The 16819-nt window shown below is 39.4% G+C and overlaps 1 protein-coding gene across 1 annotated transcript; it reads left to right on the forward strand.

Annotated features, from left to right (window-relative positions):
- Nucleotides 1-238: 238 nt before the first annotated feature.
- Nucleotides 239-16519, forward strand: EIF3M (eukaryotic translation initiation factor 3 subunit M). The gene is made up of 11 exons (XM_061462813.1): nucleotides 239-388; nucleotides 1626-1758; nucleotides 3529-3667; nucleotides 3874-3997; nucleotides 4556-4650; nucleotides 9904-9987; nucleotides 11322-11421; nucleotides 11866-11947; nucleotides 15050-15193; nucleotides 15749-15809; nucleotides 16237-16519. Exons 1-11 carry the CDS (start codon nucleotides 347-349, stop codon nucleotides 16355-16357), a joined length of 1125 nt encoding a protein of 374 aa, XP_061318797.1. The 5' UTR covers nucleotides 239-346; the 3' UTR covers nucleotides 16358-16519.
- The last annotated feature ends 300 nt before the right edge of the window (nucleotides 16520-16819 follow it).

Consider the following 16819-nt stretch of genomic DNA (forward strand, 5'->3'; position numbering starts at 1 on the left):
TGAAGGCGGCCAGCTACTCCCTTCTGCGCCACACAGGAGCACTGAAGCGGCGCTGCCCGCTGCCACGAGCACACCGTGAGGCGGACTCCAGGGCCGCGGAGGGCCCGGACAGCCCCGTGCGGAGCGAGGCACGGCCAGACGCTCGTGCTTCCCGCCGCCCACCTCACAGCCAACGGCCGAAGCCGACCCCGCCCAGCTGCGCGCGACGGGCGGGGAGGAGCTCGAGAGACCCGCTCCCAGAGGCGGAGAAGGGGAAGCGGAAGTGGCCGGCGCGCGGTGCCGGAAGTGGCGGTGCCTTTCCGGTGCGGGCGGCGTGCTCAGGTCGGCAGCGGCAGCCTCTGTAGCCATGAGTGTCCCGGCCTTCATCGACATCACGGAGGAGGATCAGGTCGGGGAGCGGAGCGGGGAGGCCGGGGCGGGGAAGCGGGTCCGGGCTGCGGAGGCCTGCGCGGGGCGGGAGGAGCGGGGCCCGGGCCCGAGCCCGAGCCCGAGCCCGACAGATAAGTGTGTGGCTGTAGCGTCCCTCTTCCAGTCCTTCATCTCTCGGGACTTTGGCCTCATCTCCCCTCAGGAGTACACTTTTATTTAGGAGAGGGAAACTAGTTCAGGTGCGGGCTGGAGCGTTCCTATGAGGCTGGGAGCGCCACAGGCATGGGAACTGTGGGGTTTCTCTGTAAGATCTTTTTTTGTTTCGTATTTGAGTTGTAGGGTTTGTTGTTTCCAGTGTCTTTTAAAAGCAATGTGTATGTATACACAGAAATCTTCAGGAACTGCATACGCAACTGCAAGTCTTCAGTTTTCACTTGCCAAAACATCTAGTAAATACCCATCTGAAACATCTCCAGTACCGTAAAGGGTCCTAGAGCATTCAGCTGTGTCTTATGGTTCTGTAATGAATTGACATTGAGCTTGATGTCAGCGACGCATGGTGTCAGGGTAGCAGCCTGGTTGGAGTCCCCCTCTGCCAAAAGTTGTGTGGCCTCATTCAGATTGCTTCTGAGGGATTGTGCGTTGTGGTTCTGCTGCTAAAGCCATGGGTGAATGTGAATGTGTAGGCCTGTTGCTGAGGGAAAGATATTTCTTGGTGTAGGCTTAAGTTCTAACAAGGTAAGGTGGGTCATCGCATGGCAGTGGGAACTGGCTCTGACTTGTGTGAAGAAGTAAGTTCTGCTTCCTCTGAAGTGGTTTGGTTTATACCCTTTTTTTTTTTTTCTGGTGAAGAGACAAACTAAATGGTTTTATTGTTTTGCCTGAAGTTTCAAAGGCTGTGAAAGATAAAAAAGATTAAAAAGGAAAGCATCTTTGTGATGAAAACTTACTAGGCCTGCTGTGCTCTAGCTACCCATAAGTGACATGTTCATACTGTGAGAAAGCTCAACAGTTATGTGGTCTGTTCAGTTACTGCACCATCTTATGCTGGGTCAATGTTTGGGATTTGGGTGCCTTAAAGTGGAGGAGAGGGAGTATTGTAGGATACAAGGCAAGTAGAGGAAAGTGAGAGGAAGTGTGAGCAAGTGGTGGGAGCAAAGGAGTGGCTGGAGAACAAAAGTCATCAAGAAATTTCATTACTTTGACTTTGCCCTTCACAAACTTTTGTGTGTGTTGTCTTTGTTTTTTGTTTTAAGGCTGCAGAACTTCGAGCTTACCTGAAATCCAAAGGAGCAGAAATCTCTGAAGAAAACGCTGAAGGTGGACTTCATGTGGACTTGGCACAGATCATTGAATTTTGTGATGTGTGCTTGAAAGAAGATGACAAAGGTTTGCATCATTAAATCTTGCTGGTTTTGCTAAACATACTGCCATCAGTGCTTTCAAACAGTAATGGTTGGCAGAATTTAGAGGTATGTTGCCTGCCTTGCATGTTAACGTGCATCTTTATAAAACTGGAAATGCTTATTTCGTCATTACCGTGTAAAATTTGCATGAGTGCTGCCCCTCCCTTTCCAATCATCTAGCACCCTTTGAAGGAGTCAGGAGTTGAGCTAGACTGTGCTTGTTATGGGGGCACAAGGAGTCGTGTGTAAAACAGGTTTTGTCTCTGAAAAAAAAAAAAAGTATAATAAAACCAAGATTTGCCGTCAGTTAATGGCTGTGATGCCGCAGATCAAGAAACAATAAAGTAACAACAAAAATCAGGACTAGGCACATGTAAGTAGAAATTTTAAGGCTTAAACATTGATTAAATAGGAAGATAAATTGATAAACAGGGAGACCTTATAGCAGCCTTCCAGTGCATGAAGGGGCCAACAAGAAAGCCAGAGAGGGGCGCTTTACAAGGGCATGCAGGGATAGGACAAGGGGAATGGCTTTAAACTGTCAGAGGGGAGATTGAGATTAGGTGTTAGGAAGAAGTTCTCTACTGTGAGGGTGGTGAGGCCCTGACACAAGTTGCCCAGAGACATTGTGGCTTCCCCATCCCTGGCAGTGTTCAAGGCCAGGTTGGACAGGGCTTGGAGCAACCTGGTCTAGTGGAAGGTGTCCCTGACCATGGCAGGGGGTTGGAACTGCTTTAAAATCCCTTCCAACCCAAACTATTCTGTTTATTGTCTGAAAACATTAGGATTTTCAATAGTCACTAAGTGTTACTGAGTTAGGGCTGTAGATCCTTAGAAATTGTAACAGTGTGTTTTAATGACACAGATAATGCTGAGGTAGCCTTAAACATGTATGTGCCTGCTGTGCACTGTACCAACATACTTGTTCCATTTAGAACTTTTGCGTGTAAAAAAATCAACAGCTGATAGGAATAATGTGTTGTTTGAAGGAACACTTGGTTCATCTAAGAAGGAGTACTCAAAATGATTTTTCATGTTGCCTTTTACTGTAGGCAAATTAATATGACATACTAGAGAAGCTGTTGCTCTGCTGTTTGATGGTCAGGTGTCATTTCGGGGAATAACAGTATTTTCCATATGTAAGGAATTTTGTTCTTATCCTTTCTGTAACTGATATTTGGGCAGACTGTGAAAACACAAACTTGCCTGGTCCTGTTTGGAAGGGGTAGAACACTGTGCTTAAAACAGGAGCTGGGGGGGGAGGGGGCTTTTGAATATACTTTGTTCTTGCAGGCATTTTCCCTGTGATCTGGGTATCTCTTGTGCTTCTTGTATGTGGGTATATCCTTGTGAAATGTTTTACTGTATTTGAGCATTAGGTGTTAGTATTCTCTGTAGAACCCTGCAGCAGTTTTCTTGAAGCTGCTGTTTAAGACCAAAACCTGAAGTTCCTCTGACTTCTCTTATGTGTGAACAGAGAATTCAGAGCAGGATACCCAATACCAAATTCCACTTTGACCTCAGAATGGTAATTTTTGCTTTATGTGGAGATATGTTGGTGAAAGACTACATGAACCAAATCTCTGGTACATTCTGATGAATATCCATGTTGGTTGTCTTGGCATTTCCTCTCTTTTACAGTTCTTGCCAATGCCAAATAATCATTCATAACAGAAGTAACTCTCCAGCACTGAATAGCTACTGATGAATGCTGCTTGCTGTTTTAAACAGCTGCCTGTTTTGTTTTGCACAGATGTTGAGAGTGTGATGAACAGTGTAGTCTCTTTGCTGCTTATCCTGGAACCTGACAAACAAGAAGCACTGATTGAAAACCTGTGTGAGAAGTTAGTAAAATTTCGGGAAGGAGAGCGCCCATCTCTTAGATTGCAGCTGTAAGTATTGTGCAGAGGAAAGCAAGGCAATGGTATCTTGCAGAGATATTAAAGACCTTGTATGTCTTTAAATCAAAGTTTCTCTGTTGAAGGAAGCACTTTTTGTTTTTTTTTTTTTACCTTCATCTTAATAAAAACACCTGTGTGCACCCCAATAATGTTTTTGGAAAGCTCTTTAACTCAGTTGTTCATTTTTTGTGGTTTAGGCTGAGCAATCTCTTCCATGGTATGGATAAGAACACTCCTGTGAGATACACCGTGTACTGCAGCCTTCTTAAAGTAGCCTCGTCATGTGGTGCCATCCAGTACATTCCAACTGAACTAGATCAGGTAATTAATGTGGTGCTTCGAGTTACAGCCTTTGCATTAACCATGTTGCATCTCACTAAATATTAGTCACAGTTGATACAGACCATTGCAGTTATAAATTGCCAGAGCTTTGTGAAATGAAAAATGCAGGCTACAGAATTTCTTATCTTTTAAAGATATTCCTTATTTAAAGATAGTCTGCAGAATCTAAATCAAGTTGTCATTTATTTTCTGTTTCAGATGCTGCATGTGGTTAGATGTGTCAGTTTGATTCCTGTGATAGTAATGAAAGTGAGAAGCTTTGATCAGGAGTGAGGCATCAAGTTCTTGTCCCTTGCTCTGGAATCAGAGTGTATTAGAATCACTCATCCTTACTTAGGAAGTAACAGGGAGAGCATAGGTGTCTGGCTTCTCATGGGAGAACTTCCAGGTTCTGCATGAAGAGTCAGAGGACCCAAAGGAGAAATCCCAATGCAAGATCTTTTCAATCCTTTTCGGCTTGAGAGGAAATGAGAAATATTTTCAGGGTTATTTTAGTCTTTTCCCCAGTGCTTCTTTTTCACTTTGTATTCTACTTAGGTCCGAAAATGGATTTCTGACTGGAATCTTGGCACTGAGAAAAAGCATACTCTCCTGAGACTGCTGTATGATGTCCTGGTAGACTGCAAAAAAAGGTATGAAAGATGTGATAAGATACTAGACCACTATATTTTAAGTTGATGCATTGTAAGTGATCTGTAAGGAAAGTATTTCTCATGGTGCTTTTAAAATTAAGCTGCATCGGTTGTCCAAATACACCTAGGTTTTCTTCTTTTGATGTCCTTAAGCACTCTTGCATTATACCAGTGTTTTCAAGAATATTAAAGTTAGTAGTGAATTAGCTGCAAACAGCAGACTCCCAAAATAAAACTATTCCTTTCTATAAATATTAATCTCTGAGCATTGTAGCATCATGCATGCCAAGTTTATTATTTAATTACACTTTTGACATTTTAGTGCATAGCAGTGCTGTCTCTTACTTAATGATGCTGGGAGGCTTATCAATCACAGTTAACAGAATCAGTCTTTTTATGTAAATGTTACCTTAAGGACAGAGCTTTCCACTCGTCATGGAAATTAATGTCCACAGAATACCTGCTTGGCCATTTTAAATTATTATCCTGGATCATAAGCATCATCTTTGATCTAACAGACTTGGCAGACCAGTGTCTTGTGGCATGCAAAGTAATCCCGTGTGTATCACGTCTCTAAATTAACGTCTTAACCGAGACTTGTCATCAATCTATCTTAAGAGATGTGATATGGTGTATTGACTGCATTGGCCAGGGTTGTAGAGATGGGCTGGTATCCAGAAGTGGTTTCAGCGAGTAGTTCCACAACAGTTTTCAGCTTATCTGAATTGTCCCTGCTGTAGTTTGGGATATGTGTTGCTTCCTTCCACCATTCCCCTTCTCTGTGTTTTCTGAGTTAGTTTACTGAGGTTTGTTTTAGTTTTCATAGTGGGGCAGCATCAGGACCTCTACACTGCTGACTTACACCATTGGCAGAACATTTGTATAGCCTTGTCCTGCTGCAGAGGAAACAATTCTGTCCTGTCCCTTCCTGGTACCAGTACCTGTGCGCATGTGTGCTGGTGTCGGCATATGTGTAACTGCACAGAGGACTGGACTGGGGAGGTGGCCTTGCCAGGGGTTAAAAAAGGCAAGTGTTGAGCTGTCCTAGGAGGAAGAGAGTTTCTTCTGGCAGGAGAGTTAGCTTATTCTGGCCTGATGAAATGGTAGCCTAGAAATGCTACATCAGCATAGCAGGATCATTTTTAGCTAACCTCAATTTAGTGATGATTAATCCTCATGGAGCTGTGAGCTACTACAGCGTCATTGGGAATTCTTGTTCCTGTCACTAACATTAAAATACTTTTGCATTGGTAGTCTGGTATGAAAGATTTCAAATGGTAAAAATAATTTCAGAAATGTTAATCAGATCTTATAGGTGGCTTAGTGCTTACTTTGTTTCAGAAATACTAAACTGATACTCTATAACACGCTTACACTTGTCATCTTAATGATTTATTGAGAGGTTTTAACTAGCTTAATTCCCATTCTTAATGGCTGCTTTTAGCTAGTCCTGTTATCAAATCTGGATTTTTTATTTCCAGTACTGCCAATAACATTGCTACCAAATGGGTTCTGCTTACTAGTAATAAGTGGTATTTTTAACTTGAGCGTTAAAAACTTTCACAGATCCTGTAGTATGTTACTCCTGTACTCAGTGTCCTTACCATCTGGTGCAGCAAGCTTTGCACTGAATGGAGCAATGTTTCAGAGCACTTACACTTCTATCCAGAAAGGAAAACCAGAAGTGGCCCTGGCACCTCCTGGTTCACTCTCCTAGATCACTGGGCAGTATTTGCTATAGTATGGGAAACTCACAGCAGCATTCCAGCTTTAGCACTCAGGAATGTTGCTCTATCTAGCAGTATGGGAAGGTAGTGGGAACTGAAAAGTAAGTAATAAAAATCATACCTCAGTTACCATGTTGGAGTGATGGGAGAAGAATACATTGTTGGAAACAATCGAGTGTAACTTTTTTTGTTTGTTTTATATTTTAACTTTTTTTCATTGTGGCAGAAGAGGTGTTTTTCCATAGCTAAGAGACTTTTCCTGAGTGGATAAGTTGGTAGTAAACAGATACGTAGCTCCTGATAATTAGATTATGCAGATACTATGTGTGGTGTTCATTTTCCTGCAGTGGTAAGAGAACGCTTGATTTTTCAGATCTTTTCTAGTCAGTGTCCAGTTGAAGTTTCTTCTTTCTGATGACAAAAATCATCTTAATCTCTTTGAAGAGGGAGTTTTATCTTTCCCATAATCAACTGAAGAAAATTGGTGGTGGTGGCTGGAAAACAGATGGCTGGTGTGGCTTGTTTCTGAGAGCTATGTTTGGTAGCTGAACATTGCAAGAGATGAGTCTTAATTCTCTGCTGACTGTTCTCCTTGCCATAAAGGTTCTGCAGTAATTTTGTGTGGCTGCTTTAGTTTTCAGCATTTTCATAGCTGTGTTGGTATGAAGTTGCAAGGTAACAAAACCCGTGTTCTTTTCCAGTTACAGATGGAGTTTTATAGGCACGCATGCCTTGCATGCAGCCGGTTGTGCTGTGCAGCCCTGCCAGGCACCAGCCTTGTGCAATTTACAGCTGTCCTCTGCCATGGACCTGGCAGGGTTCAGAGCAGGATTAGGCCTGCCCAAGTTTACACTCAGGACTGGTTCTTAATACATGTCCCAAAAAGCTTAGCATGTCAGGCACCTGTAAAATAATTGTTTCATTTAATTTTAATTCCATTTAGTATCATGTTATGTAGAGGGACTTGATTCCAACAACTTACCAAGTCTCTGAATGCTTTGTGGTTTGTTTGTTGTTTTTTTTTTTTTCTTTTATCCACCCTAACTTCTATTCTTACTGGCTTTTTGTCAAGTTGCATATCTAGACTGGCAAGAGTAGCTAGTATTTGTGCAAGCTATCTTGCTAGAAAAAAATGTTCACATTTGCATCTTAGGTGAGACGCATTTAGCAATGAGCTTTGGTAAAATAGTGATCCATGTTCCTGCATTAAACACCCTAACTTACGGTAGTAGCCTGACAGTGAATAGAACAAGTAAGATTAAAAGGCCTGCCATACTTGCTGAGGTTCACAAGAACTTAGTACTGGAAGTTCAGGGGTAATAGTCTTGGAGCATTCTGATGTTTCTTAGAAATACAAGTGAAAGATTCCACTTCTTCCTCACTTTAAAAAGAAAAAAAAGGTGGGGGGGATTACAAATACTATTTGAAATTAGTTTAATGCATAGTTTTCTGGTTTTGCTCATAAGGGAATGGGAGGAGAGGAAAAGTTCCAGAAATCTGTACCACAGTTCTGAAGTGTACAAGAACAACTACTGAAGGCTTCTATTAAATAAGGAGTCTGGTATTGTTAGGTTGAATAGCACATGAGCTGAGTCTCCTTGTTTGAATGTCTATATGGTATCAGTCCTGTATTAAATTGTTTTTTTGTCTTCACTAGAACATCTAGTGTTGATAAGATCTCATAAATGCAAAAGTCATAGTCTGTCACTGATTGCTTTATATGCAAATGGTTCCCTCCTATATAAAGCTGTCTGAATTAAACTTTTTTCACTGATACAGAGCTATCAGTTCCTCTACACACCAGTGTCAGTTGGCATGACAAATGTGAGCTGACCTCTTCAGTGCTGGACTTCTATGACAAACATTTCATTCATGTTTCGATCCCTGAACACAGTTCTGGGATAATAGCTGGGATCTAAAGGTGCCTTTGTGCCTTGGTCACAAAGTGTCTTGACTCAGTGTACATCCAAGTTACATATGGTATCACTTGCTTCCCCTGATGTCTTCGTATTTGTACTGCACATCTGTGAGATCTGGTAAATTCTGTAGAAACACAAAACCTCACCCTTTAGAGAAGCTGTCAGATGGGCTTATTGTGAGATTTAAAATAAGTACCTGCATAAAGATGGTGTCATTGTATTGTAAAACCACTCCAACCTGTGCTGCTATATGAGTTAAACCTGTCTCACAGCACACAACAGCATGTACTGGGAGTGTTGTGCTGGTTTGTTCCTTCCCTCTGTAATATATACCATTAACCTAAGTAATTAAAGTGAATTGAATCTTTATTCTTGAGCCTTATAATTTTTATTCTTTTAAGGAAAATTCTGTAGGCTATTAGACCACATGGGGAAATCTGTTGTATCTGAAAATGAGCTACTTTGAAGGAAGAGCTTATCTTTACACTGTAACTCGCTGTACTCTGGAGAGTAGTATCCAGCTTTCCTCCTGTCCACTGAGGAAGTACCTCAAGTAGTTTCCAGTCTCTGTATGTGTGTGGGGTCTTATGCAAAGCACGTGTTCGTGTTACTCAGTTGTGGATGTGTCTCGCTTCTGAGCTGTGGTGGTATCTACCTCCACACCCTCTCTTGTTCAAAGGAGGTGGTAAGATGGTGTCAACAAAAGCTATTCTCTGTACAGAATAACTGTCACACCTTCTATTTTAATAGTTAACAAGAATTCCATGAGAAACAGGAAATAGCTTTTTGTGTGTGTATACAGAGCATATTCAGTATGTATGTTTTTTTGCTGAAAATACTATGAAAACCACCAGCAGCTCTTGGCCTCACTAGTGGTGAAAACTGTTAAGTGAAAATAAATCCAAATCTGTTGAAGTGACACAGTAACGGTCTTGGAGCTGGTTTGCAGTAACATTGATGAGCTGCTGTTCACAAAATAATCAGGTGGGTAGACAAGGCTCCATTTTCTTTGGATGAATTGTGTTTCTGAAAGCTGTCTGTCAAAGCAGCACTGGAAGCTGCTTGCTTTACAGCAGCCTAAGCTGATCTTAAGTGCTGGCTGCTTAAATTCCTCAGTAAAATGAGCAGCTCTCACTCTGAATACTTGGAAGAGAGAATCTCTGAAAGAAGAAAAAGCAGCTTTTATACAGTCATTTTCCTGACCGTAAATATTCTTTAAGATATGCCATTTTACCTTTCAAATAAACTTTGCAGGGCTACTTATTGTGCAGTGATTAAATCCAGATGTGCATAAAAAGAGCATTCTGGTGAACCATATAAAGCTGTTCCTACCTCAGAAAGCTTTTTCCATAACCAGCAGGTAATTTATCAATTTAAGAGAATGAAATGAAGGGTGAAGATAAACAATTTTGTAGAACAAGAATTGAAAGAATACATCTAGTTAATTTGTTCTCTCCACTAGAACAAAAATGGATCATCTACATCTTTTTCAAGTGTAATTTCATTTGACCTATAATGTTGTAATGGAATTACTGAAACATTTGAGTGTCTTGTTTGAACTGTATCTTTTTCAGCAGTCCTGAGGTAACTTTATTTTTCTTCTACAGTGACACTGCAGCAAAAGTAATGGTGGAACTACTAGGAAGTTACACAGAGGACAATGCTTCCCAGGCTAGAGTTGATGCTCACAGGTAATACTGACTTCCCACTTTCCTTAAAAGTAGCTTTTCATCAGTTGCTACAGTATGTTGATTGCCTTACTGTTGAAGAGTGTCACATGGCCTGGCAGGCAAGGGCCCTGCTGCAGCCTCTTCTGTAGCCTGGCTGACTTAGTGAAGGGTTTATTTCTGCACTCTACACTAGGTTGAGTTGTTTCTAGGCAGAGCCAGGCTTACTCCATTGTGCAAGTGCATAGGTGTGTTCTGGTCACTGCTGAGACAGGGATCAACCTTGACTCCATTTAAATCAACTGTGCAATCAGAATTTGAATGGGTATTCTTTAGTTCCATTTTTTACTTACTGATTGTCTGATTCTCTAATATTCAGTGTTCTTTGCAGATAGCAGATTCTGTTGGAAAAAAAAAAATGCTTGCTCTCTTTTCTATGAGCAAGTACTAAGGATGTGACCTGCACAGAAATAAACTTACTTATCGGACAGTAAATTGATTCTTAACAGTGTGTTTTCCCCATTGGCCAAAGGAGTAAAAGCTTGTATTTTGACATTCTACCTTGGGAATTAGATTTTTTTATTAAGTTGTGGGGCTCTGCCGGGTGTGTACAGCCAACAGTTTTCAAGGGAGTTGTTTATGCTTGAGCATGGAGGAGAATCAGGATGAGTCAGTTTGAAAATCAAAGTGTCTGTGCATAAATGAAAACCTCGTTGACTTACCCTACAGCGATCTGAGGCCTTTTACCTCCAGAAGAACGCATCTGCCTAGGGTTTCTCGTACTGCAGTGTCTGTGCAACCTTGGCTTCTCCTGGGGGTACTTATGTGGCCGGGTGGTGGTCTAGGCCAGGGTTTCTCTTGTGCCACAGACCAAAAGCTTTAGTCTACAGTTCTAGAAACCCTTTAGGTCTGTTTATAGTCTAGAGCTAGGAGGCCTATGATTTATCGGTTTCAGTGTTTGGTGTTGGGGTTTTCTCTGTTTTGTGTCACATATGCAAGTATAAGTAATCTTCCTAAACAGCTTAGTTCTATGAAATTTTAGGACAACAGTAAAAATACCTCTAGGAATGAAGGCTGGGCTGGAAATAAATGCATAGATGGAAACAGTAGGGTGATTTTAGTCTTACCACCTGGAAAATCTCTTTTGTGATGCTGGGCAAATTCTTTAATGCTTTCTATTCTTTTTTTCTTCTGTCTGTGAAAATGAAGGTTAAAATTGGAATGTGAAATATCTTACATTTAAGAAGAGTTGAAAACCCTTGGGCTTTTTCTTGAAAGCAGGGAACAACAAATTGAGTTGCACTTCCTCCTAAAAATGTGTACTGCTGTAAAAACAAGCATTTTCCTTTTCTCATTAGATGTATTGTACGAGCACTGAAGGATCCAAATACCTTTCTCTTTGATCATCTTCTTGCCTTAAAACCCGTGAAATTTTTGGAAGGAGAACTTATTCATGATGTAAGTAACTTGTTTTTAGGAAGATGGTTTGGTGTCTGTAGAGTTCTGGGTTTTGATCATGTCTTTTGAAATTCATTCAAATAATTGCCTTTGTCAGTAATACTGAGCTGCAATGTACGATTTCTTTTAATGCTTTTAGAATTAAAGATGCCATGTGAAATGTTTCCCTTCAGAAGTTTCAGAAACTCAGTTGCAAGACTTGTCCTCACATGAGCTCTTTAGCAAAATGCCTTTCAAGCCTGACAAAGGGAAGTAAGCCCAGCACAGATTGCCCTCAGCTGTTGACGGCAGACATAATTTTAGCTCTTAATGGTTTATTTTTCTGTTGAATGCTAAGAGTTTTTATATATATATATATATATATATATATAATCTGTCCAGCATGCAGAAAGGGAGACATAGATCATATTTAAACTGTTCTTCTATTTGTTTTCCATCTTCTAGCTTTTGACCATTTTTGTAAGTGCTAAACTAGCATCCTATGTCAAGTTTTATCAGAACAACAAAGACTTCATTGACTCCCTTGGTAAGTTTTCAGATCATTCCATTTCTAACTATTATACATGGCATAAGATATAGAAGCTGCTTAGTGCTTTAGTTTGAAGCCAAGGAAATTTAATGAGAATTATTCCGAATGGATTACAGCTTGTACAGCCTAAGCTCTACTGGATCATACGTGGACCATCTGACTGTGGGTTGTTCTGCTAGGACGAACTGTTCTTTTTCCCCATTTCTTTTCTCTTAAACCTTTCAGGAGAGAATTTTAATGCAGTGGTGATCTAGTGTAGGCCAGAGATCATAACTGTAGAGTAAGCCAGCAGTTTGTAAAATCTCTTACAGGTTTTTTTTTATGATTAATAACTCTATAGCAGCAAATACTATTCAGGAGAAGTAAGATAAAACATGTAAAATAGTGTGTGTGTCTGTATGTGCTATGTATTAGAGCTAGCAAGCCTCAGTCTGTCCCAGTTAATTTGTTTCATCACATGAAGTGATGTGATGGAATGTTAATGTCAGCACCCTCTTTATTTACACACTGTGGAAAAAAGGAGTAGTAATTAACACTTTGACACTCCCCCGTTGATGTGTAATTGACTGTTTCAAAGGAGCACTGGTTCATAAGGTATTGCATGCATTAAAATTACATTTTTTATATTCTAGCTTTTTAGGACAGGGGTCAGCGACAATGCAGAAATTGCTCAATGATGCAGATTTTTTTATTACTGCATTAAGGTTTTGACATATTGGTAATGAATGAATGCTTCCATAAAAATTAGGGTTGGGGTTATTTTTTTCTGTTTTGTTTTTATAACTTTGATTTTGAAATGACACTTCAACACTGGCTGAATCCATTTAGGGAAAGGCAGAGTTTTGCTAAAACAGAGTTTAGTGCAGCCTTTAAAAGGAAGCATTATTTTGTTTAATGGAGTGTGGTATAATTTTGAGAATAATTACCCTCAAAGCTTTAAAATGCTGGTACTTCAGGTATTAAAATGATGGAAATGCCAGTGTGATTTTTTCCATGGATAAAATTAGCAGCAAGTTTGTGGTAGTTTGTAAATATGTATGTAGAATAAGCACACCTTCTGTCATATGTATTTGCACATTACTTGGGTAGACATCTTAACACCATTCTTTCTTAGCGGAAAGTGGGGTTTGCAATGTAATTATTTTTATGTATTGAAATGGCTTATGTTAGTTGTGCACAGAAGTATTTGCTGAAAATGCTGTTACGGTAACATTTGAATAAAGTTATGGGAGGTTAATTACATATATAGTTGGCATTAATTATACATTGTACCATAGTCATGATTTCTTTTGCTCTGCCTCCCTGTATCTGTGTTTACCTCTGCGAATTTACAGTGTGCGCATTTCCAATAGTAAAACCCTTAAGTATTTGTGTAACTGGTTTGAAACTTTGAAACTCAACTGTTTTGACAGCCTTACTTCCAGTTATCTTGATTTCTCACCTGCTTTATGTTGTACTCAGAAAATTCTGAATGTCTCTGAGCAGTGGACAAGATGGGGTTTCTGAGGCAGGTTAGGTCAGAATGCTAGGAACTTCGTCTGAGTGTTTCAGCCATGCCTTCAAAAAACAAGGGCAATTTGCTGTAGGAACAATACAATTACTAGATGAGGCATTCCAAAATTCTCCGGGGCACTTGTGATCTGTTGCGAGAAACAAACATATTTTTAACCATGCTTTAAAGATTATTTTTTCATTTTTTAACAAGTTGCCAACATATTTGGCTTTAAAATAAATGGTATCAGTAATAGGATTTTAGTGCCAGTGCAGCATTGTCTTTAGTTCTAACTTTCTCTGGATTAGGACTAGTCTAAACTGGTGCAGAGAAGCTCCTACAGGTGGTGTCCGTTTGTGACCATTTGTTGTTTTATTAATGCTGACAATTTAGGCCAGCAGTAGAATCGTCTGTGTCAACTGAATCGCCCTAACATGGCCACATCTAATCTGCAGTCTTTTTCAGAAAGTTAATCAGCATCTCATTTGCATTTGTTAATTAGGGTTAATGTGTGCTAATTGATTTTTTGATGCTTGTAGAGTTCCATTAAACCCAGTTAGGTATAGTTGCTGGTGCTCCTCATTTGCATGAATTATGATCGTGTTTTTGTTGAATCAGTGCCAAACAGGGAACCTGCATCATAATTATAGCTAATTAAAACAACATGATGTCGTGCACTAATGGGCTTTCCTGTTAGCAAATGGATGTTGTAAATTCCAAAATTAACTTGTTTACTGAAGCAATGTGAATGTTTATAATGTTATTTTGAAACAAAATGTTTGATACTCATTTTAAAGAAACTTCCCCATAACCATTGTTGGTATCACGCAGAGCCTGGATTAAGGAATACCTCGGTTCATCTGAGTGTCTCAACTTTGTTGACCTAGGGTTTTGCTTTTTTTTCAGGAAAGCAGCCTCTGAGGTGTGCAGGCCTTTGGCTCAATGCCTTGTGTTTCCATTCATACAATCATGTGAAAGATCTACCCTAACTTTTAATAACTCTTCCTCTATTCTTGAAGAGCACTTTATTGCCATGCTAGATACTGTAAGCACATATGTGACATGTGATGCTTTTTTGCTGTGATATAACAGTTAATTTGGTGCCAAAACATATTCTTCTGGCACAAAAATGTTATGTTGCTGAACCATTAGTGAGAAAGGTTTATTTTCAAGCAACTACATGAGCACGCGTGGTGAGGCTGTAAGAGGGTTTTGACATTACCATTTATGGATATTCCACTTGTTCTTGCATTGCTGTTCTTCCAGATGAAGAGACATTCACTTGCACCCTTGCCACCTAAAATTTTGTTCAGGTGATGTTTTTAATGTTTAAAAAAACCTCTGTGCATCACTTTCATAGGTATTTTTGACCTTTCACTTGACAACAACTGAGTCTTGGTGAATTCAGAACTAAATTACCTGTTTTAACAAAGCATAAGGAAGATCCAGGAACTGATGTTATACCTCAAAAAATGTTTATCAGGACAGATGGAATATTTTCTTCATGTGAAATAAATTTTAGATTATTGGAAGCATGTATTAAGAATAACATGGAAAACAATGAGCTACTGAGTTATAATTCATAAGCTGTCAACACTTTTACACAGGCTTGTTGCACGAACACAATATGGCAAAAATGAGGCTACTTACTTTCATGGGAATGGCTGTAGAGAATAAAGAAATATCATTTGACACAATGCAACAGGAACTGCAGATTGGAGCTGATGATGTAGAGGCATTTGTTATTGATGGTAAGAACCGCAGTACCATAATTTACCCAGTACTAATGAACAATACTATTTATAGTCTTCTCAGCTAATGTTAAATATTAAGGAAAATACTAATTTTTAATTTCTGCGTTTGTTACAAGATATGGCTGCAAAACTTTATGCTCAAAACCAAGCCTAACTGCGTCTCTTAAACAGTGTTTTCCTTTCCAGTGACAGGAACTATATTTCATATAATTTTTTTATAGAACTAGTAACTTGTTTGCAGGTTTGTTATCTGGTTCTCTTTGCTGTCATTAAAACAGGATGTGTTTGTAGGGGAGAGAAGTTCATAAAAACTGTACAGGATATTGCTTTAATAGGTAGGCAACAAACAACAGGGTTCATGCATGGCCTTCATCTTATTCCATCATTTTGCTTTTCTGCCTACTAGACTGTTAAAACCAACAGCAAACCTGTATTAAATGAACTGCTGTGGTTTCATCTTTGTATTGATTTAACTTTTAATAGTTTTTATGCAGTTTAATACCTTTGCACTATCTTGAGAACATTGCTCAAAACAGCATTGCTTTTTTGCAGCTGTAAAGACAAAGATGGTATACTGCAAAATAGATCAGACACAGAGGAAAGTAGTTGTCAGGTAAGACTTAATTCTTCATAGCATTTTGCAGAACTTACTGTGTTCTAATAATTCAACTTATATTTGTAGAGTATTTTAACTAGAAACAAGGTATTGTTCCTGTCAGTTGCTGGTAGTTAAATAGTTGCTATTTATCATAATTTTATTAAAGCTCACACTGAATGTGATTAACTTATTTAATGAAAGAGTCCTACTTTCCAGCGCATTTCATTTAATGATCTAATAGTGACACGAATACTAATGACTGTTGCTGCTTTAAATATTTGGGAAGGCTAAAGGATTCTCTTAAATGATTAAGTGGAGCCCCTTATATAGGGAAAATAAAAATTTTCCTATTCATTTGTGAGAGTAAAGTAGTGCTATAAAAGAATTACTAGGTGATTATGACAGCTAGTAATCATCTTCCAATTCTGTTTTACTTCTCTAGTCACAGCACACATCGGACCTTTGGAAAGCAGCAGTGGCAGCAATTGTATGACACTCTAAATACCTGGAAACAAAACTTGAATCAAGTGAAAAACAGTCTCCTCAGTCTCTCAGACACCTAAAATTTTTTTTTTTTTTTTTACCTAGTAATGTCACTATAGATGAAATTTATTCAAAACTTTGATAATTTGTGAATGTTTCCAAAATATCTGCAATTGGTTTAAGGAAGCTAAATATTCTAAATTGCAACAGGACAAAAGGCAATAAAACAAACATGGGAAAATGCTTTCTGTTGATTTTCTTACATAAATCGCAACAACTAACAGTAGCAATATTGATTATGCTTCTCTTCTTCGTATTGTGAACTTCAACAAGAATGTCTTTCTTTGCAAGAGGTGTGGGGAGCGAGGAAGGGAGATCAGAAAAATGATAGTGCAGGTAATTGTAAAGTAAGGGAAAATTTCCCTTATAGCCTACAGGAGAAAAAATGTGAACCAGGCAGAAGTTAATCGTATCAGATGCTTTAGTGTCAAAAGAGACATTCTTGATACAGGATCAACTACAACATATATTTAAATAATTTA

This window comes from Pezoporus flaviventris, unplaced genomic scaffold (assembly GCF_033815535.1).
Source record: "Pezoporus flaviventris isolate CSIRO_AGI_PZ_B2104156 unplaced genomic scaffold, CSIRO_AGI_Pfla_v1 ptg000036l, whole genome shotgun sequence".
Taxonomy (NCBI): Eukaryota; Metazoa; Chordata; class Aves; order Psittaciformes; family Psittacidae; genus Pezoporus; species Pezoporus flaviventris.